The 23,235-nt window shown below is 37.2% G+C and overlaps 1 protein-coding gene across 1 annotated transcript in view; it reads left to right on the forward strand.

Moving 5' to 3' along the window:
- LOC112559958 (vacuolar protein sorting-associated protein 18 homolog) overlaps nt 1-23,235 on the forward strand; it is a 24,547-nt gene continuing 1,312 nt past the window's right edge. Inside the window, exons 1-30 of the mRNA XM_025231475.1 lie at nt 1-1,327; nt 2,674-2,789; nt 3,391-3,464; nt 4,041-4,138; nt 4,687-4,844; nt 5,279-5,363; nt 7,089-7,168; nt 7,579-7,587; nt 8,227-8,339; nt 8,766-8,854; nt 9,386-9,490; nt 9,708-9,789; nt 10,056-10,142; nt 12,722-12,778; nt 12,937-13,041; nt 13,996-14,056; nt 14,405-14,469; nt 14,637-14,772; nt 15,500-15,652; nt 16,025-16,118; nt 17,505-17,578; nt 17,959-18,114; nt 18,420-18,560; nt 18,968-19,099; nt 19,511-19,595; nt 19,762-19,889; nt 20,036-20,157; nt 20,429-20,546; nt 22,036-22,173; nt 23,138-23,196. Of these exons, the coding sequence (XP_025087260.1) occupies nt 2,703-2,789; nt 3,391-3,464; nt 4,041-4,138; nt 4,687-4,844; nt 5,279-5,363; nt 7,089-7,168; nt 7,579-7,587; nt 8,227-8,339; nt 8,766-8,854; nt 9,386-9,490; nt 9,708-9,789; nt 10,056-10,142; nt 12,722-12,778; nt 12,937-13,041; nt 13,996-14,056; nt 14,405-14,469; nt 14,637-14,772; nt 15,500-15,652; nt 16,025-16,118; nt 17,505-17,578; nt 17,959-18,114; nt 18,420-18,560; nt 18,968-19,099; nt 19,511-19,595; nt 19,762-19,889; nt 20,036-20,157; nt 20,429-20,546; nt 22,036-22,173; nt 23,138-23,196 (2,891 nt within the window). The 5' untranslated portion in view covers nt 1-1,327; nt 2,674-2,702. The remainder of the gene's footprint in view (nt 1,328-2,673; nt 2,790-3,390; nt 3,465-4,040; nt 4,139-4,686; nt 4,845-5,278; nt 5,364-7,088; nt 7,169-7,578; nt 7,588-8,226; nt 8,340-8,765; nt 8,855-9,385; nt 9,491-9,707; nt 9,790-10,055; nt 10,143-12,721; nt 12,779-12,936; nt 13,042-13,995; nt 14,057-14,404; nt 14,470-14,636; nt 14,773-15,499; nt 15,653-16,024; nt 16,119-17,504; nt 17,579-17,958; nt 18,115-18,419; nt 18,561-18,967; nt 19,100-19,510; nt 19,596-19,761; nt 19,890-20,035; nt 20,158-20,428; nt 20,547-22,035; nt 22,174-23,137; nt 23,197-23,235) is intronic.

Consider the following 23,235-nt stretch of genomic DNA (forward strand, 5'->3'; position numbering starts at 1 on the left):
GCAGACTTGGGCAAGAACAGTAGAAAGTGAGGCAAAGGACGTCGGTACCACATGTGCCCAACTGAGGGGGGCTGCCCAAAACCGGGTTCGCTGATGAGGTGTTGGTGTAGCCCTGTGCTCCTCGAGGAGTAACAAGGAATAAACTACAAAACGTGCAGTATATAGTCCATCGGTTGAGTATAGCATTGCTTTCTGTGAGAAGGTGGCCATTGCTGTCTTTGATCAGTTTGATGACCGAGTTCTTGTGTTGACTGCATTAGTGATGGTCCTTATAGTAGTTGGTGGGCCTTTTTGCTGTCATCCCGTGCCATTCCCTCCTCTATGGTCTGACATTGGCTCTCAATCCAGGTTTACTTCATCTTTTTTCTTTTCACTTCTTTGTATCTGGAAGTTGCTTCGGGTTAGCTTTTCCTTTCTCTCTTCAAAGTCGTCCTTTGGTCACAGAGATCTAGGATGTCGTCCGAGACCCATGATTGTTTCTTCTTCTATTGACCCCCTTGAAATGTTGACAGTAGAACCTTTTCGATGCTTTCAGCGAAGATGTCTTGCATGATATTGTGAACAGCACCGATGATAAAGGGGTACCTTTGACGTACGCATACACGTACTGTAGTGCGAAAGTGAACTATTTTGTTATCCAGCACTTCTTTGAAGTGGGGTTCACATCAACAGAAGATAAACATTTACAATCATACTTATACAATACGAGGGTGTGTGTGTGGAAGTTTGGGGGTGGGGGCTGACTGGGGTTTCACGCCGAGCCAGGAACTATAAGGCTATATCACAACAAAGCAGCCCTGCAGCTGCAAACAGATATGCACCTGCAGAGGAAGAACAGCATCCCCAAGTGCATTTAATAGAAAAAACACCAAACTAAAGAACAAATAAAATAAATACAAAGGCTTTAAAAGTGGCGCACGCCTAGCTGTTGCAGTATTTGACGTTAATAGCGTCTGGCGGAGGTCGAATCGACCCAGACCCAAAAGACAACTCGACCACCGATATCGCAATATAGAAAGTCGATATGTCTGGAGCGATCTGCGTTTTGAGTCGACGTGACCGGTGACCGATTGGTTGGTTCGATAAAGAAAATGTCTTTTCCTTGGGGTGATCTGGACAGTTCTCGACCTGCGATTCTGTCTTGATATTTGTTAAATTCACTCGCCCACTGTGCCACCGGAACTCTCCGGTCTCCATTCTAAGGCCAGTAACTCTCCGCGCTTGCTCATGATGGTGGAACGCCTCCTTAGTGGAAGTGTAGGACCACGAACCTACATGTAATTTGCTGCTGTTAACATGAAATGATCATCGCACAGATTTCTTTAAGGTAGGTGTCTAATGATGATTAAGGCCATTGTTAAATACCTTACATCCTTATAGAAACCTAAAACTGGCGAAGATGAAAGCTACCGACTACTTAGTGCTAGTGATAAGACTAAGCGTGGACTGCATCACTTGTCAGTCTGAGAGATCTGTCACCTTATACACATCTCAAAACCTTTAAAAATATCTTCTGATTATGTCAGTGCTGTTGAAAAAAGTCAAAACATTCCTTTCAGAAGCGAGGACTTAAAACCGTTTGTGCTTTGAATGCTACCAGATCATGTGATTGTGTTTAGTCCAAGTTAAACACTTAAGCTACTCAGTAAGGCATAACAAAATCATTTGTCCAGCAGTCGTTACCAGCGATGTGTGGATGCCTGTTTTAAGTATTGGGGCAATAATAGCAGTCATTTTAAATATGCACCAAATTTAATTTCCAGGAAGAAGCTTTAGATAATATTTTTCAAATTATTTTACAGTTTTGATGGTTAACAAAATATGTTGTAATCTGTTTAGAACTTAGACCCAGGCAATATTCAAGTGATTTAAGAGGGGACATTAAATAGGCTCTGAGCCCTATAGGCTAATGATAGCCAGTTCCTACGACTACTACTACTACTTTTGATTTCCATGTACACCTCCATGATTTAAGACTTTCAGATTTAAAGTCAAAGAGAAAGATGAATTTGAAGGATGAGCAAGCAAGAGAGAGAGAGAATTAAAGATTACTTATTACCTCTTAGTGTGTCTGTGGCAGTAAAGATATAGTAATGTAAAATTGATTCAGAGAGCAGGAAGTATTAAAATATTTGTTGAAAACAACATAGTAATCAATAATAGTTTATAGAAATGTTGATATAGCCTTGTGTATAAGCTAATGAGTATATTTGTAAATTTACTATTTATATTTATATAGTGATGATGTTATTTTTATAAGTTGTGGTAGTTCAGTTATCAGTTGTTGGTGGCTTTTGGATTTATGTTGGATTTGCAATTATCTACAACTGATTCATGTAAATGTGTTGAAGAAGCACAAATGATAAGCTTTGTATTTATGTGGATAGACACATATTCGTGCTCTTTCTCTCTCTCTCACTGCCTTTCTCACTTACTTTTGCAATCTGATGTACACAGACATTTGAAGAAGTTTTGCCTTTTTTCAGTTTTATTGGTAATGTTAATGGAGCATAAATTTGTAGCCATACTGAGAAGGTTCTTGCAGTCTTGCTGTAGCCAATGTGCCTGAAGTAACAAAAGATAAGTCATGTCTCTCTCTCATGGACAAAAGCAGAGAAGAAAATGATTGAGACTCTTAATATTGGAATGGTCACCAGATTTTTCATTTTCCAGGTTGAAATACTGAGATAAATCATAGCAAGATGGCATCCATCTTGGACCAGTATGAGGAAGAATTTACACGAACATCAACAGGAAAACCTGCTGTGCGATCTACAGCCCAAGACATAGTTAGTGATGCCTGTCATCAGTTTGGAATTTATTTTCCTTAGTGGAACAGTGGCAGTTCTTGATGCCATAGAGAATGTTTAAAATTCTTCCTTTGAAAAATATGTGATTAGAGCAGATAAAAATAAAAAAAGAAAGGCCAGTTGTTTAAAGACCTCTCATTGTCATTACATTCTTCATTTCTTTATTCTAATAACTGGGATTATGCAACATGATGTTGATTTAAAAAAGAATATTTTGTGTGGAAACCACTCAGGTAGCCTGGCGGTCCCAAGCTCAGATGAAGGAGGAGGGTTGGGCTTGGGGCTAGCAACCACACCCTGTAAAAAATAAAACTATGGAAACCGCAAACATATTAACCACACAATTTTATTCTTAATATGCTGATATATTTTGGCCTGTAAACTACATACATTTTGTGTCTATTTTTTGTATATTGCTTTGTTTTATAAAGAGCACTGAACCTACTACAGTGGTGGTAAAATGTGCTATATAAATCATTATTATTATTATATAAATATGTTGTTTCTATAATAAAATGGTAATGAAAAGAGAATCCACAAAGCTACTTTCATCAGCATGAATTGTCTTGTTATATGTTAGGGGTTACCAGGCTATGTCGATGCCAGACTGGAAGATGAGACACCAATATTTAGTAGAGTCAAACTCAACTACAAGTAAGGCATTAAATTTTTTTTTTCATCCTTTTGAAATATGATCTAGCACATTTAATAAATGAATAATGCCAATGGTAGACACTAGTTTGATATGTTTTATGACTGATCTAAGCTTTTACTTTGCTCAAGAAGTCATTAGTGACTCTTGATTCTTATTATAAGTTAAAAAGAATGAATTTATAGATAACAAAGTAAGCAAAGAGAATCTTATTATTTGAAGCTTCAAGGAAGGCAATGAATCATTTATCCTATAGCAGTAGAGTAATACTTGCTGTTGCTTCAGATCGCTCCACTACCTCAAGGGTTATTGATTCTGGTTAGGGACTAGTTGCTGCATAAAAAGTGATGTTAGAGAGTCACATGTTTCTGTCAACTAATCAAATAACTAGAAAGAAGTAACAAGAGTGATCTATTTCATTTAGTCAAACAGTGGCTGATTAAACTAAGAGTGATAGAAGGTATAGTCTTCTATTTTGGAATCATACAATTAAATGTTATTAAAAAAATAAATCCATATCCCTTAAGAGTGTTATGTTCATGGGATTTCGTCATCTTCTTTCAACCCCAGACCTCCAGGTGCTACAATAACACATCTGTGTGCTGGAATAATATTCTGGTTCTCGCTCTTTCTACCAACTGTTTGGTTCGTGTGGAAGTGGAAACTCAACAGGCCAGTATGTATTGAATGTTATTTTTGATAATAAATGCAAAGATTTATATCTGAAAATAATACTGACTTTATATGTGATAAATTTTTTAATGTAAAATTATTTGCCAGTAAATTGTAAGTTTGAAATTTTCAAGATTAGACTGTTTTCTTTATAAATTCATTGCAGTTTGTTCATGCATTTTGTGTGTTGTTTGGTGCCATGTATTTGGGAATACTAAAGGTAGAGTTAAGAATCAAGCTCTATATGGCTTATTGCTGGGAATCCTTTTGTGGAAAAACAAGTCTTAGTAATTAGCAATCGCATGTGCATATATTTTAACATAGTGTAGAACATTGCATCAAATACATTTAAATGTAGAGGTACTACATGATAACTGTTCATACTCATATTTTTCATCATCTCTCTATCTCTATAATCATATCTCTAACTGAAAGACTCAGAGATTTGTTCTGGGGGTGGAGACTGAAGCCGAATATTTATCATATTGTGAGGGCCAAATATTTCTGTCAGATTCTTAAACCTGTATTTTTAAAAAAAAATCTTTCCCACAGCTGAAATTGAGTTGCCAAGCCCTGTAACAGACAGAGTGCATCAGATTTTTCTGGACCCCACAGGGAAGCACTTACTTATCTCTCTAGGTTCACAAGAAAATTATTATGTTTCCCTTGGGACATCAGCAAGGAAGCCCAAAAATATTGCAAAGCTTAAGGTTTGTAGCTCTAGACAGATGTACACCTTACTGTCTGTCTCTTTTTGTGTTTTTTTTTTACTTTGTAGTGTTTAGGTAATATAGATAAGAAAATTATTTATGCTCCTTATGTGTTCAGAAAAAAAGACCAAGGCAGGTAGAATGCAAATGTTTGAAAAGTACTACAAGTATTGCACAAAGTGATTTAGAACTGTTTTGGATCTTCAGAATGTATGTGAATGTGCGTGTGTGTGCACATGCACATGGATGATGCACAAGTGCATATATATGGATGGAAGTGTGCACATTTTTTCAGTTCATTTGCAAGTTTTTGTCTTTTTTTCATGTATTCACCACAAATAATTATTTTCTTGCAATTTTTACATTTCAGTGTTTACAATTGAACACTGCAAGAGTGTGAGACTATATTTCATAATAATCAACACTCTTTTCAGGGTCATTTGATTGATTCTGTAGGATGGAACTGGCAAAATGCTAATGAAAAAACAACTGGTGCAATCCTTTTAGGGACCAACAAAGGTAACATTATATTATCTTTCATTATTTATTTGTTTCCTTTCAAATGTTTGTAGAAACAGATAGCCTTTTCAAAACCTGCGGGAGGGGAGTGAACATTTGCCAGTTTACCCAGCTTTTGGGAATGGGTCCATAGAAGGCTGGGGAAGGTACAGCAGTACAAGAGATGGCACCACGCTCATACAAAGCTGCCTTTGAGAAAGTGCAGTTTCTGACACATTGTATAGTCTTTCATAGTATTTACAGATTTCATTTTGAACATTGCTAAGTGTCTTAAAATCAATTGTTTGCTATAAACACATAGAGAAACAGGGAGGAGGGGAGATTGGTGCTTTACATTGAGCCAGCAACTAAGGTTATTTCACGGCAAAGCAGCCAGCATCGTACTCAGATGCCAAATGCAGAGAAAGGACAGCGTGCCTGAACCTATACTCACTGGACTGGTGACAGGCACTAACCATTGCATGCAGAAACAAAAATTGAAAAATATTTTAATGCCTGCCCATTTAATTTTTATCATTTATTGACAATGATGTGCACTGGAAAGACCTGTTCTCTCCTTTACATTAGCCAATTAATTCTTCTTAGTACCCCTTAGCAGTGACCCTACTCCAAGGTACCCTGATGGATGGACAAAGTGCTTTGCCAGGTCACATGGCTCAATCAGTCCAGCTTCTGCAAATTCCTTGTTATGAGAAGGGGTTTCTTGGTAGCTTACTAGGGTGGTGACCATGCTGTCTACAAAGTCACTGGTTTTGTGTTCCCTGGATGAGATTCAGAGCTGCCTCCTCAGACCTTTGGTCTCAAATGCATTTATTCTCTTTTCATTTTTTGGCAAGCAATGTCCACATATCACATCTGGATGGGAACTACAGGGATATTTACATTCTGTACTTTGTAGTAAACCTGATGGTTCTGCTTTTCCAAATCCTGTCCAGCCTAGTCATTGCTGATTGCTATGTTGCTGATGTGGATGTTTGCCATACAGCTACCATTTTTGGAAAAAGTGATTCCCTAGAGCTCTTCACCTCCTCAAGCTGTACTCCATTAATGTAAATCTCATGTTTTCTGTTGCTATTGATGTTACCCATGACTTTGCTGTTGTCAGTTCTGGTCTCCATACTGTGTGCATTGACATTGTCAGTCTGTTAGTAAGGTCTATCTCTAGCAGTTTGCTGTTGCTGCCTACCATTAGATCAGTGTCATCTGCAAAGCATAGATTGCATATGAGCTTCCCCCTAATGAAAATGGAAGTATGACAGTCTTCCCACCCCTGCATCTATACATCTGTTTTCCCTGATGACTCTAATAGATGTCCACATTTGTGCGACAGAAAGCTTCTGTGTGGTGATCCAGTAGTATTGCACTCATTGAACTTTTCAGTCTTTGATGTTAATTTTTCATTGCATGTCAGAGTCCCTTATGCCAGACTCTGTCAAATGCCTTTTTATAGTTGATTAAGTTGTGGAAGAGAATCCACTCTGTAGATGTTTTCTATCAGGATGCAACCCTTTAAGATCTATTCAGTTGTGCCCCTGTCTGGTCTGAAGTACAATCACATTAATGCATGAATGTGCACACATGTGTATAAATGTTCATGCACACACACATTGATATATACACTAAATATTTTATTATAGGAAAATATAGTATAGGGAGTTGACATTATTGTTGTCTTTATTAATAACCATCATAGAAATATCTGTATTGTACTTATTTTCTTTTCAGGCCTGATTTTTGAAACAGAGCTGACACAGTTTGATGACAGTCGTTTCTTTCAGGGCAATGTTGATCTTTATCTCAAACAGGTACAGAACCTTATAGTCTTTCATGTTCCCTTGTGTTAAAAAAGATTTGGTCAAAGTTGCATTAGTTGTGATTATATGAACATGCTTTCATTCATAGTTTCTTTCCAGCTATCCAATGATTTGTTAACCCAGCTCCCAGAATATGTGCAGACAAATTTACCTGTACATATTTAACATTTATCATTTTTAAGATTTACGCTGCATAATGAGATGTCTGCATCTTGAAATATAATATGCTGATAAAGTTGTATTTTTAGGTGACTTTTTGCACATTTTTTTCCTTATGGTGTTGTCTTAGTGTCAATTCAAAATATTTGGTATTTTATTTATGTATAAGGGTTTGGCAGAGGGAAGGAACAAAACATGTTAGGAAAGCAATGAAACTTTTATTTTTTATGTTTGGCTGCAAGCTGTTTAAGGTAAGGGTATGACAGTTTTAGTGTTGTGGCTGTGAGTAATTGTGATCTATGAAGCTGGATTTGTCTTTCTGATGTTGTAAACTTTCATTTAGGTTTTAAAAAGAAACATATGTTGCAGGTATTTTAAGTAAAAAGCAAAGTAAATTTGACAGTAAAGCAAATTTTTTTAATTAGGATAGAATATTTGTACTTGTAATAGAATTTTCAAAGAATAGAGTGACTGGCTTCCAGCAAAAAGGGGAAACATTTGGGTGAATAAAGTGCGTAAATAGAAAAGAAAGAATGAACAGTCATGACTTGTACTTGAAATATTTTACATTTTAAATGATTGTCAAAAGAAATGATAAAATGATTTTGGAATATGTAGTCTTTTTGTATCTTTTTATTACAAGTTACTTATATAATTTTGGAATTTAAAAAATTGTATTATAGTCAGATGTTTTGTCCTTGATGTTTCATAGGGCTTGTATATAAAGATGTAGACGTGTCTCTCTTGCTCACACACACACATTCATAACTGTTTGCTTTAAGCATGTAAGTGATCTATGTGTTCCTGAAATTACAATTTTTAGAAATCAAAGTATTTGGTTGGAAAAAAAAACACTACTGTAATTTGTATAGTTTTGTTTTAAAATCTAGTTGTTCAATCTTGGCCGTGAGCGTGCAGAACCAGTAACAGGACTTCAGTTTGACCGTATGCCATGTTCTGACCTGTCAGTGTACCGATATTACATCCTCGTTACAACACCAGGGTCAGTGGAAGCATTTGTGTGTATTATTCATCGTTAACCTTTACTTTAATGGATATCATGGCATATCATGTGTACAAATCAAATCCAATAGTATTGAACATGCATAATGTGAGTGCCTTAATTTCATGATCTGAAAAATTAATAGTTTTAAATTTATAAACACCAAACTAAATACCTTTCAAACTGAAGTACCACATGAAGTTACTTATACATTCCAAAAACAAATAGGTTGGTTTACTTACACGTACACATGCATGCTGGCATATGTGAGCACGTGCGTGCATGCACTTACACAATGAAGGCATTTATGTTTGAGTTGCATGCTTGAGTTATTTTTATTAGGTCACCAATTGTTTAAACCATGATTTATGTTCAAGTGTCAAATATTTTTCAGTATTGAGAGAATTACTTTTTGGCATCTTTCAGACGTTTGTATCAGTTTATTGGAACTGTATCAACAAGTGCAGACCCTCCCATGTTCACACCCCTTTTCCAGCAATATGAGTCTGGAGCAGGTATGATTTCGCACAAAATCCTCTCATATCTGGCGTCCTTTTGACAGAATAACATCATTAATGGCGTAGTAGTCTTTGCAACATTATGGAGGTTTTTTTGTTTTGCAGTTTTTTTAAAATAACATCTCAATAAGCATGAATAACATCAATTAATGGAAGTGTCTTATGGATGTTTTTTTTTTTTTAAGCTGGAAGTGTCTCTGTTTTGCTAGCTGGCGTTCTAGAGATTGTCACATGAAGAGGTTTTAAATTAGCTTGGAAGTTAACATCATGAAGTCTTTCAAAAGTTCTTGGATTTTTTCTAACATCTACACAGTTAGCCAACAAACTTGTCTACAGACTTTAGCATTGAGTATTCTTACAGCCTTAGCCTAAGGGTGTTTAAAATGATATGTCCACATAACTGTAATTTTGATTGCTTCTGATGAGTTTTGAAGAGTCAACTTTTTGTGCATGCATGCACACAAAAAAGAATAAGTATGCTTAGGGTCTGACATCTATAACCATATTTTATCACTGACTGTGTTACAGATCACCCACAGTTCTTGGAACTTCCAGGAAACTTTGGTTACAGTGACTTGCACCTGTTTTTTCCAAAATTCCGACAGCCTGCCCTGACATTTGCATGGTTAACTGGTATATCTTGACTTTACATTCATTCCATTCAGCATAGATGAGTTTATTATTTTTATGAGATTCTAACTACTGTATACTGTTTATGCCTTCTAGGTCATCATGCATTGTGTTTCTGCTGTCTCTTTCAATGATTTTTTTTTTTTTATTAATTAATGATTTATACTCATGAACTATATTGATGAGCAATAGTCAAATCTGTTAATCACTGCTTTCACAGGTCCAGGTATTTATTATGGCAACATTGATGTCACAGGCTCTGCAGGCCCTAATTCTGTCATGTCCAGCTCAAAACTTATTCCGTATCCTTTTCTAGATTTTGTTTTCAAGCATAAGAAACACGGTTTGTCTTGTGATGAGGATGGCTAGAGCTTGGTTTGTTTTTATATCCAGTTGATTGTGTTGTAATGGTTTGTGATAATTTTCAATCTTTTTTTGCAGCTTTAGTAAGATGGCTTAATGTACACATAGAGTTACTAATAAAAAATGTATGTTTTTTAATGAAAAACATTTATTAATAACTATTTTCAAAAGTTTGCAAGATATTTTTTTCCTTATGGTAATACAGTTATCCTAAGGATATTGACGAGCAGAAAGTGCATCCCATTGGCATGGCCTTGACAGAATTCCATATGCTAGTGCTATATTCTGACAGGTGGAGATCATCTTGTGTGATGGTCTTTTTTTTTTTCCTTCTCTAAATTTTCTGTTTATCCTGTAGCCACTCAAATCATGATTCATCCCAATACAGCACAAGTGGGCAGTCTTTGTAGAGCATTTACTGTCAGCTTAGATTTAGGACTTAATTAGGCTGCAAAAGTTCTGAGTAAGCCTTAAGAAAATGAATGGTTATCTGTCATACATACACTCTGTTCTGCCCAATCAGTCAATCATCCCTTAACTGGCATCTGAGGTTGGCGGGAGCACATGGATAGGTGTGGCAGCAGACAGGGCCTGCCGCTCTTGCTTGTATGGGGTGATAGTGAGCAGGTCCTGTACAGGACAACCAGTCTAGTCTTCAACATTCATAAGCTAGTTCTTTCTCTGGCCACTGCAGCGTCAGTTACCCTCCAAAGTGCCTTGAAGGGTAGTCTTCGACAAGGTGTTGTGCTGGGTCACATGGTCAAAGAAGACCATCTTATGTCACTTGACTGTTGAAAGTAGAAGTTCCTACTAGAGGTCCAACAAGTGTGGCAATCTTGTTTCATTGGTTCTTTGTTCTATGTATGAGATTCAGAGCAGTCTCCTCAGGCACTTGCTCTCAAATGCCTAGATTCTCCTTTCTGTTTTAGTGATCAGAGTCCACATGTCACATCCATTAAGCAGAATTGGTGCCAGCAGGGATTTGTACAGCTTATACTTGGTAGTGAATCCTTATGTTATGGCTATGCCAGATCTTATCCAGTCTAGTCATTGTCACTGTTGCTGTGGAGCTGCAATCCTTGGAGAGGGTGGCACCCAAGTATTTGAAGCTGCTTACCTCTTTGAGTTGTACCCCATTCATATAGATCTTTACTTTGCTGCTGCCGTTGATCACAACTTTGTTTTTTTTCAGTGCTTCACCCTATTCCATATGCATTTGAACTGTCTGTCAGTCTGCTGGTAAGGTCTTGAAGTTCTTTGTTAGTGCCTGCTAACAGATCTATGTTGTCTGCAAATTGTAGGTTGGAAATCAGCCTTCCACCATTTGAGATGGAAGTATAGTGGTCATGGAGAGCTTTGACCATGATTTTCTCCAAGAAGATATTAAACAGTATCAGTGATAGGGGACAACCTTTACTTACACCTACTCTAGTTTGAAAGTAAGGTCTGATTTGGTTGTTCAGCAGTATTGTACTCGTTGAGCTATTACACAGCGCTTTGATGACTTGAACGACACCTTCTTTGATGTTGAGGTTTTGCATCACATGCCATAGCCTCAATGTGCCAGACTCTGTCAAATGCCTTTTAAAGTCAATGAAGTTTTGGTAGAGGTTCATCTCGACTGTGCTTCTACGTGTCTTCGATGAGTGAGGTCTTGGTCTGATCTGTCTTAGGGAGCGGCCTTAGTAGTATGTAGGTTTTTTACTGTCAATTATGCCATTCTATCCTCTGTGTCCTGCTATTGATTCTCAGTCCAATTCTTCCTAGCTGCCTTCATCCCATATTTGATGGCATAGTTCACTTTGGGTTTGGTAGCTGCTTTGGGTTTGCTTTTTTTTCTCTTCAGTGCCCTCCTTTGGTCACAGAGATCTAGGATGTCATTTGTGACCCATAGCTGTTTCTTATTCCTTTGTTGCCCTGGAACCCAGTGGCGGCGCTTTTCCGAAGCAACCCTGCTGCTTGCCGTGTGACACCACTGCAAGCTATGCAGCGTTTCCACATGGCTTCTGGCGAACCTCAGCGAGGACCAGACCGTTCATTTGATCGAATTAATTAACTTCCCATAGCGAGCTATGCGACTGGAGACGGCCTAAATATAGGCACAACAATTTAAGACCGAAACAGCGTTCGTGTGTGTGACCATCAAGCCGGCTTATCAAGCAGCCCGCTAGCAGGCTCGAAAAGCGCTGCTTCGAAAGCCAAGCTTGCGAAGCCGCTTTTGGCTTCTCGTGTGTCTGCAGGGTGGCAAATGGGGCGGCCGCCCAGGCCCCGCTCTTTAGCCCCGAGGTCATCTTTCTGACTTGCTAGCTGTGTTAAACCAAATTGACTTTCAGAAAACACTCTAAGTTCTAGAACCCATGTCTTCACGTTGACAATAATAACAAGCAGTTTATTCAGTTTTGTCAAAACGCGAACAATTAAACACTAAATTCATTCGTTATTTCGCGAAGTGTGTTCCGGCATCACATCAATAGGATATTGATACCTCCATACCCGGCCCGCGCGGATGCTTTGTTGGCAGAAGCACCTCTTTGCTGTTTCCAGCAAGGGTGTCTACATCATATTCCACAAGGTTCGGTGCAGCAAATTTTCCTCCCACTGTGGCCATGAAGACTCCTGCAGCGTTGGGGTTTTGCAGCTTCTCCAGATCAAAGCGAATTTGAGGGTGTTTGAGAGTTGCTTTGCTTTAAGCTTACATTTCTCCCCAATAAAAATAAAAGTGGATAAGATTCAGCGATATTTAAAAATTCTCCTGTGTAACATTGTAACATGTGTAACATTGAAATTGCAAATTTACTTTAGATTTCTAGTCTCTCCTGATATTCTTAGCATACTATGTGATGTGAGTAAATTTCTTGCTTCATATCACAGGACAAGAGCTATCTGTTCCCTGAATGAGCAGATGATACTGGATGATGTGATACCTGATGTGAGCATCAACATATTCTGTTTATCTGTTGTGTCTTTTAGTCATGGTGCTTTTCTTCCAAATTGCTAAATTGCAAACATAAAAGAGGAATACATTATCATGAAATTTTATAGATTTCTTGCTCCTGCTTCTGTTTCAAAACTTTTTTTTTTTTTTTTCGCTTTGGTCGCATGCTTGGAATACGCAAAGATCCTATCCGAGGTACCATCTGGGCTTTTTCCTCACAGGTGGTGTTTTTCTACAAAGTGTGCAGAGAGTCCAGGTTTGTATCTGTTCCCCACCCCTATCCCACAACAACACCCCTCACTATGGTAAATAGTTTGAGTTGACATCTCGTCATCATTGCCACCGTGTTACTTGCTTGTCAGCATGGTGTTAAGCTTAGTCCAAAGTTAATCCAGTTATTTCTCCTTTTATTTGCAGGCGACATTACTCTACTTTCTGATGCAGTGATTGGCTTACAAAACCACTTAAATATTTTATGTAGAACAGCAAAACATTTGGACCTTATTATAAATATGAGGAAATCTAATGTGGTTATTTTCAGGAACAGGGATCATGTTGCTAGGAAAGAAGAATGGTATCATGATGATGCAAAACTGGAAATAGTTAATAGTTACAAATATCTAGGAATAATTCTGTCAACAAGCTATGTGTTTTCTCGTGCCTTAAATGACTTAGCAGAGGAGGAATTGGAATTCTAAAAGTTCTGTGGCACCTTGAAGATTGTAATCCCTTGTTGTTTTTCAAACTATTCGATACAAAAATTTAGCCATTTGTTTTGTATAGTTCTAAGGTGTGGGGGTCTGTGTGCTGACAAGAATATTATTGAGAAAGTCCATTTATTTTCAATGAAATGTTTCTTGAAAGTGACAACAAGAACTCCTAATGGAATGAATGTGGTAGATACCCATTGTAAATGCTTATATGAGATGTATTACACACAGGCTGAAAGTTGTAAATTTGTCCTCTGGTAGATTTCCAAAATAAGCGTTAAATATATTGTTAAATATGCATAGTAATAACAAGGCTACTTGGGTTAATAACATTATGGTACCACTTTGTCAGTATGGGTTTGGATTTGATTGGGAATGTAAGGGTTGGGCAATGTTAAGAATTTAAGCTGAGACTTACAGACTGTTTTGACAAGATGATTTATGACACATGTCTTTTGTAATGTCAATGCAAGTGAATTGTTGCTACCCATTTTTAACAGGGATGTATGGCAGATGTACCTGGAGAAAGGAGATTTTGAGGTGGCAAAGAAATACTGCCAGGTAAAAATTGTTGCATGCACCTGTATGTATATGGACATGTGCTTGCATACTGACTTGATTGTATAGGAAAATTCATGATCCAGATCATGTAGAACCATCCTTTTCATTAAGGAAAGAGTTCACTTGAGGAAAAAGAGAAGATTACAAATTCAAAAATTTCAAATATACATTTTATGGATGATCAGTAGAACAAAGATGTTGCGGTGGCAAAGTAAGTCTGTGTTCTAGATGATTCTGTGCTTTTCCATGAGTGAAGCTTAATCAAATAGTTTACTTAAGTAAAAACTGTTTGCCTACAAATGTAGTTCATCATTCTACAGTATTGCATGCATATCTTCTGTTACTCAGGATAGTCGCTTTAACCTGGAAAAGGTATTGATCAAGCAAGCTGAACACCTGTTTGAAATAGGAAAGTGAGTAATCCTTTTTGAAAGTTTCTTCCAGACTAAATTTTGGAAGATGACACTTTTCTACAGTTTTGCCTGAGTATTGTTTCACAATGAGCTCAAATTTTCACGCTTGTTCATTATTCCTACTTGCTTCTTACTAGTTAACAGCATCTTGAGTGTTTGTGGAACAGGTATGAAGAGAGTGCAGCCATGTATGCTCAAACACAAAATTCATTTGAAGAAGTAGCCCTTAAGTTCATCAAACTGAGCAACAAGGAGCCGCTACAGACGTTTATCATTGAGAAGCTTAGCTCCCTACGACCTCAGGTTTGCACCACATATGCATGCAAGTCACTAATCTTGAGTCATCAGTAATGACTGGTGTCACTTTATATTCATGTCTGCTTAACTGTTTGGGAATACTCTGTAGCCTGGGATGGATGATTAAGTCACTGGTTTGAGGCTTATGTGTGGCTGTGATCAGAAATCTTCCCATCTTCACCCAGCGGTTTTCACAAAAATAAGGGAAAGTAGAGACAGTGGGGTCTGCCAAGGATGCACACACTTGTCATACTATTGACATACACTTGTTATACCATTGACACAGTTGTCATACCATTGACACAGGGATGCACACACTTGTCATACTATTGACATACACTTGTTATACCATTGACACAGTTGTCATACCATTGACACAGGGATGCACACACTTGTCATACTATTGACATATACACTTGTTATACCATTGACACACAGTTGTCATACCATTTACACAGTGGTGCACACACTTGCCATACCATCAACATAGTGAAAGACACATTTGTTCATGGTCTCTCTCACCTTTTGTATACTTGCTTAGCCTCACTTAATGTTTTTATAAGTTTTCTGGCAATTAAATAAGTCTTTATATTCTTTGTTGAGAAATCCTTCTCCATACTATTTTCTAGAGGCTCATGACATGGGCCAAGACCTTCATGTCTAAATATGTGTTTTCATCTGCCTGCTTACAACAGGTGTAGGTACATTTTGATCAGTTTTCTGTCATATGCAGGACAAGACACAGATGACGATGCTGGTGACATGGATAGTTGAGCTGTTTCTGAACACTCTTGGCAGATTGAAAGAACAGGGTCAGGATGAAACCTATGAATATGAAAGCACTCAGGAAAAGTTTCGCAAGTTCATGGCAAGCATGCGGATCAAGGTATTTGGAAATTTGGTGTGATGCTCTGCATTTTACAATATCTGCCATACTTCAAATGAGTTATGGCTTATTGTAACAGATACCTGAAGTTTAGAAAGCAGCGTAGTGATTTTTTTACTATCATTAGACAAAAGGTCTTACCTCATGGGAAGTTCATGTAGTAAAAATGTAGGCAGTTTCAGCATAATTAAGATGATTCAAGTTTCTTTGTATTGTTTAATCTCTGAGCCCTTATGGGTCCCTCATATGATACAAGCATTAGCTTTTTAAAAAATTTGTATGGCTGTAGGAGTGAAAGGTTGAGAGATGTTTTTGCCATGTTTCATGCCTGAATACTTTATTTAGATTCATGTGCATTTATTTCTTTTACAGGAATGCATTACACTCAATCGCACAGTTATCTATGACCTTATTTCCAGTCATGGTGATATAGAAGACTTGGTATTTTTTGCACACCTTATGAAAGGTAATGACTGTATGATTTGATAATAATTTAGATCATCTGACGTACACATATTTTGCATAAGAACATAAAAAAATAATTGTAGTCTTTGTATTCATTAGTTGGATGCTAGTTTGAATTTGTAAACAAACATCATGTCTCATTGGGAGATTATTTAGGATCATGCAGTGCTGGGTATCAGCCACCATCCTGCATTAAACTATGCAAAACTGGTACATACAGCAAGGAATATGTGAGAACTGTGTAGATAATAGTCTGTGTAATATCTCTACCGGCAGCTGTGACAAAGGATGTGCTGTAGGATACAAGCTACCCTAGTGTAAAGAAGTTGACAGCAATTTTTCGTCCTGTAGCAGCATGTGCGGCAACTGCTCTGAGGGAACAACATGAAACTTCTTAACAGGAGAATGTCCAGTGGGCTGCATGCCTATCATGGATATCACAGAAGCTATTGTAATGACCCCTGCAGACCTGGTACATATGGCATGAGATGCAACAACATGTGGCAACTGTACAGAACACAGTACATGTAACATCTGTGACGGCAGGTGTAAGGCAGGGTGTAGTGCATGATTCCAGTTACCTTTCTTTAAAGAAGCTTTGCTTTTGGCATTTGTTTGGCCTTGACTGCAACAAGAAATGATGACTACTTTGAGGGAACAGTGTTCAACCTCATATCAGGAGATTGTCCACAAGGGCTTCAAATCTGGATATGAAGGAGTTTCTGTAATCAAGTCTCTTCACTTACATCTTACAAAAAGTGGAAAGATTCAAGCAGTCTGGGTCCCATTGTCAGAGTGATTGTTGGCAGTATTGGTTGTTGCTGACTTTTTTAAAAAATATTTTTTCTTGGACTATGCCAAGCACCATTTAAACGCCACACTACTGGCATCTCACAGCCATTGCAAACAATATCTAATCCAGACCCTCCTTCAGGCTCAAGTGTCCCAGAGTATGCAGTGTTCCTTCTTGAAGCATTGCTTGTCATTATACATGTATTACATTTGTGTTCCTGGAACTTTTGTTCTTGCAACATTGTATTAAGTTAAGACCAGTCATACTATGCCCCTTAAGAAATAGGCTGTCCTATAAAAACTTAATTTTTTTGGTAAAGTGCCTTGAGCTTGCCCATAGTGGTTTCAATGAAAATATCTCATGCCACCTGCTCCAGTCACTTTTTTGTGATGGAATATTATTTTGGAATATTAACCAAAAAAAATATGTGAAGGTTTCCATAGTAAAATATAGGTACATTGACTCTTTAAAACACCAAAAGTGCTACAGGATCTTTGTCACTGTAATGCTTTAAAAATTTCGAATGACTTGGTTGAAAGATCTTCTAGTTTCAGAACGATTAGTTAAGTTTTCATAATTGTTTCAATTTTGCAGATTATGAACGTGTGATTAATCACCATTTTCACCATGAAAATTACCGGGGCGCTCTGGAATGTCTCATCAAACAGGTCTGTACCTTTTTTTTCTATACTATTGTAGGTGAGAGTGTAGATTGTTTCACAGTCATTGAACTTTTGCAAATTTCATGCTATTCCAGACTTAGTTTATGGCCCATTGTTAAGTGATTCTTTTATAGGCTGAAGACAACACAAAATCAACAAAGTGAATGGTTTTGCTATTTTGATAAACTCTTTAAATATATAAACTTTATTTCTCAACATACGAGTATCTAATCTTTAATTTCTCAACATCAGAGATCACAGTAATCATTAGATGCAAATTGATCTGAGGTGATGTTTTGTAAGCACCAAAGTATAGATGAAAAATCATAAAAGTGTGGATAGTTTCATTTGTGAAGGATTTAATTCCACTTGCTGTCTGGTATCAGCCCGACATTGAGCTGTATTACAAGTTCAGCCCAGTTCTAATGCAGCATCTTCCTAGAGAGACTGTTGATGCATGGATACGAGTGGGAAAGCAACTGGATCCCAAAAAACTAATTCCAGCTTTGGTTCAGTATGACCACCTGAGAAACATAGACCAAGTACGTTAAACTAATTCCAGCTTTGGTTCAGTATGACCACCAAAGAAACAGAGCAAGTACATTAAATGTTTGCATTTGAATGTATGTATTAAATGTATATTTGCAGAAACAGAGGTTTTGAGTGTGTGTGTATTGATAAACACCTGTTCATGTGCTTGTATGTTTATATATATATCTGTGTGTGCATGTGCACATGTGTATGCACACATACATGCAAGAGTGCTTTGCTTATCTTGTGTGTTTGATAACAGCAATGTAGCATAGCCCAGTATTTACAGAAAATTAGCATCTAGAAATACTGACAGGGAAATGAGGCCATCCGTTATCTGGAGACATGCATTCAGAAGTTTGAGAATCGTGACAGTGCCATCCACAACTACCTTCTAGCCCTGTATGCCAAATTTCAGCCTGACCACCTCATGACTTACCTACAGCTGCAAGGGGAGGTAAATTTTGAGTAGCCCTTGACTCTAGAATTAATAATCTATGATGGAGAACACTTATCCACTAGGTTTCAATAAGAGATGATAAAATAGAGTTGAGTATGTTTTTTAAATTTAATATTTTTTTGATTAAATTTTTTTTTGTAATATTAAAGTTAATTTCCTGACCACCTTCATGGCCCCTTTCCCTAAAAGGGTCTGTGGAAGATGCATACAGATTTTTTTTTTAAACAAAGAAAATCAGTGCAATATTATCTTTAAATAATTTGTCATGTCTTTAAAAGTTTGTTTAAAAATTTATTGTATTCATAGCAAGTTGAAATTAGTGTATTTTGATTAAATTTCAAAACAGTTTCAGAATTAGATTTATTTTAAAAGCTTTTACTTCTTAGAAGGATTTTTTATTTCAGGACCCAGACGAGATATGCTATGATGTGAAATATGCGCTACGGCTGTGTACAGAATGCAATCATCACAGAGCCTGTGTCCATGTGTATTCCCTCATGGGACTGTATGAGGAGGCTGTAGATATGGCCCTCACAGTAAATAGATTTTTCATAACTGTTCAGTTCATCTTTGAAAATGATTTTTTTTTAAATGTGTTGATAAGGAAGGGTGTGCATAGCTGTTTAATTTAGCTTTTATAGAGTTTGTGCACTCATGATTCAACAGATTTTAAGGAGAGGGGATTGGAAAACAGGACCAATGAAAAAAAATTCATCAGATGAATGCTTAAAAAAATGCCCAGGCTTTATCTTTTTTAGTCTATGATTTCACTGTCTGTGTTGAACACAAGCAAATAAAAAGCAAATTTAAATTATATAAGTGTGCAGGTGAAAAAATAAGGATTACATTTTATTGAAGCTGTTAAAGTAACACCCCAGAGCAAAATGTTTTCAGATGATGGATTTTAGTAAGATACTAACTTAAAAAAAATCCATTTCTTGTTGCAGGTGGATGTGGAGCTTGCTAAGCAGCAGGCAAATAAACCGGCTGAAGATGATCTTGAGTTGCGCAAGAAGCTGTGGCTACGAATTGGTCAGTGTTCACCTTATTGCAGTGTATTTTCTTCTTTTCTTCTTTATGTTAGAGATGCAAAGTCTAGTGTATAATTAAGAGATTTCAATTAAGTAGATTATTTCAGAATATCCCACATTGTTTGCTTTCAGACCATTCAGTTAGCAGGTAATTATTTTTTCAACAGCTCGGCATGTAGTGGAGGAGGAGAAAGACATCAAGCGTGCCATGGAATTCCTTCATGAATGTGACTTGCTGAAGATTGAAGATGTCTTGCCTTTCTTCCCTGACTTTGTCACCATTGATCATTTCAAAGTAAATATAATCAAATATTGTGGAGTAATATGCAGACCTAGATACCAAAATCCTGTGACTTCCAGCAATTAAGAGCATGAGATTAGAGGGATTTCATGTCATAAAATGCATTCCAAATGCACATCATGTTTTGTGACTGTTTGCAGGATGCCATTGTGTCATCCTTGCAAGAATACAATCAGCATATTGAGTCACTCAAGATTGAAATGGAAGAGGCTACACAGAGTGCAGAAGAAATACGACGCGAGATTCAAAGTTTCCGCAACAAGTGTGTAGTTTTTTATGCTTTTTACATGGGCACACTGGCTTCAGACAATGGCTGTTAATAGTATTGATTAGAACATTCTGTTAGTATCAGTTGTTGTGAATAGTCAGCTGCCATTTTGCAAAAGTATAAAAATGAAGGTTGATCTGGTAGTAATGTGGTGGGTTCAGTGTTATGGTGATGTTATTGCTATTATAGCACTTAGTTTACAAAGTTACAATACTTCAATTACAAAGTTACCTGGGTTCTTACCCTCTTAAGGCTGAATTTTCAGGTACTCCCTTGTGAAGGCAGAAGACAAGTGTAGTGTGTGCACATACCCACTCATGTCCCGGGCATTCTACCTCTTTCCTTGTGGACACAAGTTTCACATGGACTGTCTTATAGCAGAAGTAAGTCCATTGGGTAATTTTTTTTTTATCATCCTATGAGACAAATACAAGCAGTTAGGTTGCATTCCTTAACATGTGAGAGGAATTAAAGCAGTGGATAGTAATTCATTATCATGTGAGACAAGCAGAAGCAGTGAACATGTTCTTTTGCACAACTCAGAGCCAAACTAAATCTGCCCCTTTAGGCCCTGTCTACTTTAACACATACTACAAAAAAAAAATATCACTCAACAATCAGTAAAATTCACATACACTGTTGATGATTTATGTAACCGAGACAAAAATTTCAGTTTTGAATGAATGGCATTCAGAACACATAAAAGGCTTTTAAGAATTAAACCTTTCCAACAGTTTACTTTTTCTTCAGCTTTAGTTTTTTACAATTATGAACCCCATGGCTGGGAAAAAAAAGTGTTGTTCTATAAATTCACTCACCATACAATAGAATGATCTGCTACTTTGTGTAACAAAATCGTGACATCATCACTTGGAAGTCAGTATCCTCTGAATTCACATAGAATCCAAGCGTCACGTCTCAAGCTTATCTCACAGCTACTCAATGTAGGTGTCATCTCTTGGTGTTGATGTCGTTATTGCAACACGATATATATATATGCTGACATTTGGATCTGTTGTCCTTTCTCCAGGCTGGTTCAAAGTCTGTTACTGTGGCTCGCCTTTATCTTAACCTTAATTCAAACTAAACTGTATCTCTGTATAACAAGGTTGTAGGTAATTAGACACTGTCTTAATTTTCTATTTAAACCTATTCTAGAGAAATAATTTACAATATTAAAAAAGTCTTTTGCAAATATTCAGCAAACATTAACAAAAAATCATATGCATCACACCTTTTTGGGAAGGTAGTGTTTACACGTCTTATTTAGCATGGAGATTTTCATGGCTGAGCTGGAAGTGGAAAACTTGCCAGGTGGTTGGACAACAGAGAAAGTCAGCAACCCTTCTAGAAAATTCTATACACTTTTAACAAAAATAATGTCAACACTTTCCAGTATGCACGATCTTGCTTCGTGCATTCACCCTCACTTCTGTGGCCAAACCTGCTGACTTTAGCGAACACAACCATTGCCTGTTTGTGATGTCTAACCCATTGACTTTCACAGTGCCACTAAACAGTCATGGCAAGGATTTTGAAGATGAGGGTAGTAGTGATGTGATAATGCTATCATCAACAGCAAAAAAAAAAAACTAGGAAGGTGATTTGAGACAAATATGCTGTCCTGAGAACAGCCTATAGTAATTATAGTCACTGATGGATTGAGATGTGCTCTTCCAGCAAAGTGTGATAAATGTAAAGAGGTTAAATATTTCTAAAAGGTGATTATATGCTAATGTATATTTATTCATCTTTAGATCTATCATAACCCAATCTAAGCAAAAGTTGACCCATTCCGAATTGCCAATTCTAGGGGGAAAAAAAGAAATTTGAAAAAAAGAGAACAGATTGTAAAACTAGCAGTGTCTGCAGGTTCTGCCGACTCTACCAACTTCAAAGAAAAGTCAGGTAGAGAGTCTTCAGCGGAAACTTGCTGAGATGGAGGGCAGCCCAGCTCACAATCGTGCACCTGGAGGTCCAGAAAAAGCAGCAAAGGATATGGATGTACAGGTATGTATTCATTCATTCAAGAAATAGTAAACTAGTAATGGTGATTTAATTCATTCATTCTGTTTTATTTGTCTCTTATCTGATTTGTTCCTCGTGTTGGACTTGTGATTGTGTATGTTTTTGATGGGCCTGCCATTGTGTGTTTGGAAGGTCGTGCCTTTTCCTTTTCGGTGGCTTCGGTTCCTTTTCAGTGTGCAGACTGCACAGTTCTTTGGGATTCATGTCTGCTTGACCTTTGATGATTAGGAACTTTTGCCTCTGCTGGGCTCATTTATTTTTCCAGTGTGACTGGTGGCATCTGTTGGGTGTGCTATCTGAACTTCATTTGTTAGGGAGTGTATTCTAGCTTGTATGATATTTGAGCTGTGGATTGTAGGTGTATGTGATTGTATGTAGATGCTACCCTTTGGCATGGAGTAGACACAGTCTACTAAACACCTACATCATTTTGTCTTTTCACTTTATTTTGACATCACACCACCCTCTGTCATTTGTGAAGCGCTTGTCCACAGGCAGGATATACTTTATTATTATTTACTGAGTTAAGTGGGTTAGGAGATCAGTTGGCCAGCATGTTTGGCTGATAGATGTGAGGATTGGATAGATTAGTGCTTAAAATGCTTCTTTGATTGATCTAGAGTTGTCTTTTTGAGGACAAGAATAATAATTGAAATTTTGTAAGTGAGTTTCTTTGTGTGGCGGCAAGACTGCTGTGTTGTGCTCACAGAACTGTCAATGAACTGACAGTTACATACAAGGTCGGGATCCAGCTTAAAGAAAACAATAGTTAATAACATGTATCTATATTAATAAATGCATTTTTGACATTCATTCATGCACATATACGAATTCATACATATGCAGACATGTACATCCATGTACGAGTGCATAAATTTACACATGCAGTGCCAGAGCACTTAAATTTTGCATAAACGACTAACAAACTGTTGCTGTTCTTTTCTAGACCAAGCTTCATGACCTGGTTTCTTCAGAATGCATTTTCTGTGGTGACTTCATGATCAGGTCAGGAGTGCTGTCATGCTTTATCATATCATATTGTCA

Source organism: Pomacea canaliculata, linkage group LG3 (genome assembly GCF_003073045.1).
Source record: "Pomacea canaliculata isolate SZHN2017 linkage group LG3, ASM307304v1, whole genome shotgun sequence".
Taxonomy (NCBI): Eukaryota; Metazoa; Mollusca; class Gastropoda; order Architaenioglossa; family Ampullariidae; genus Pomacea; species Pomacea canaliculata.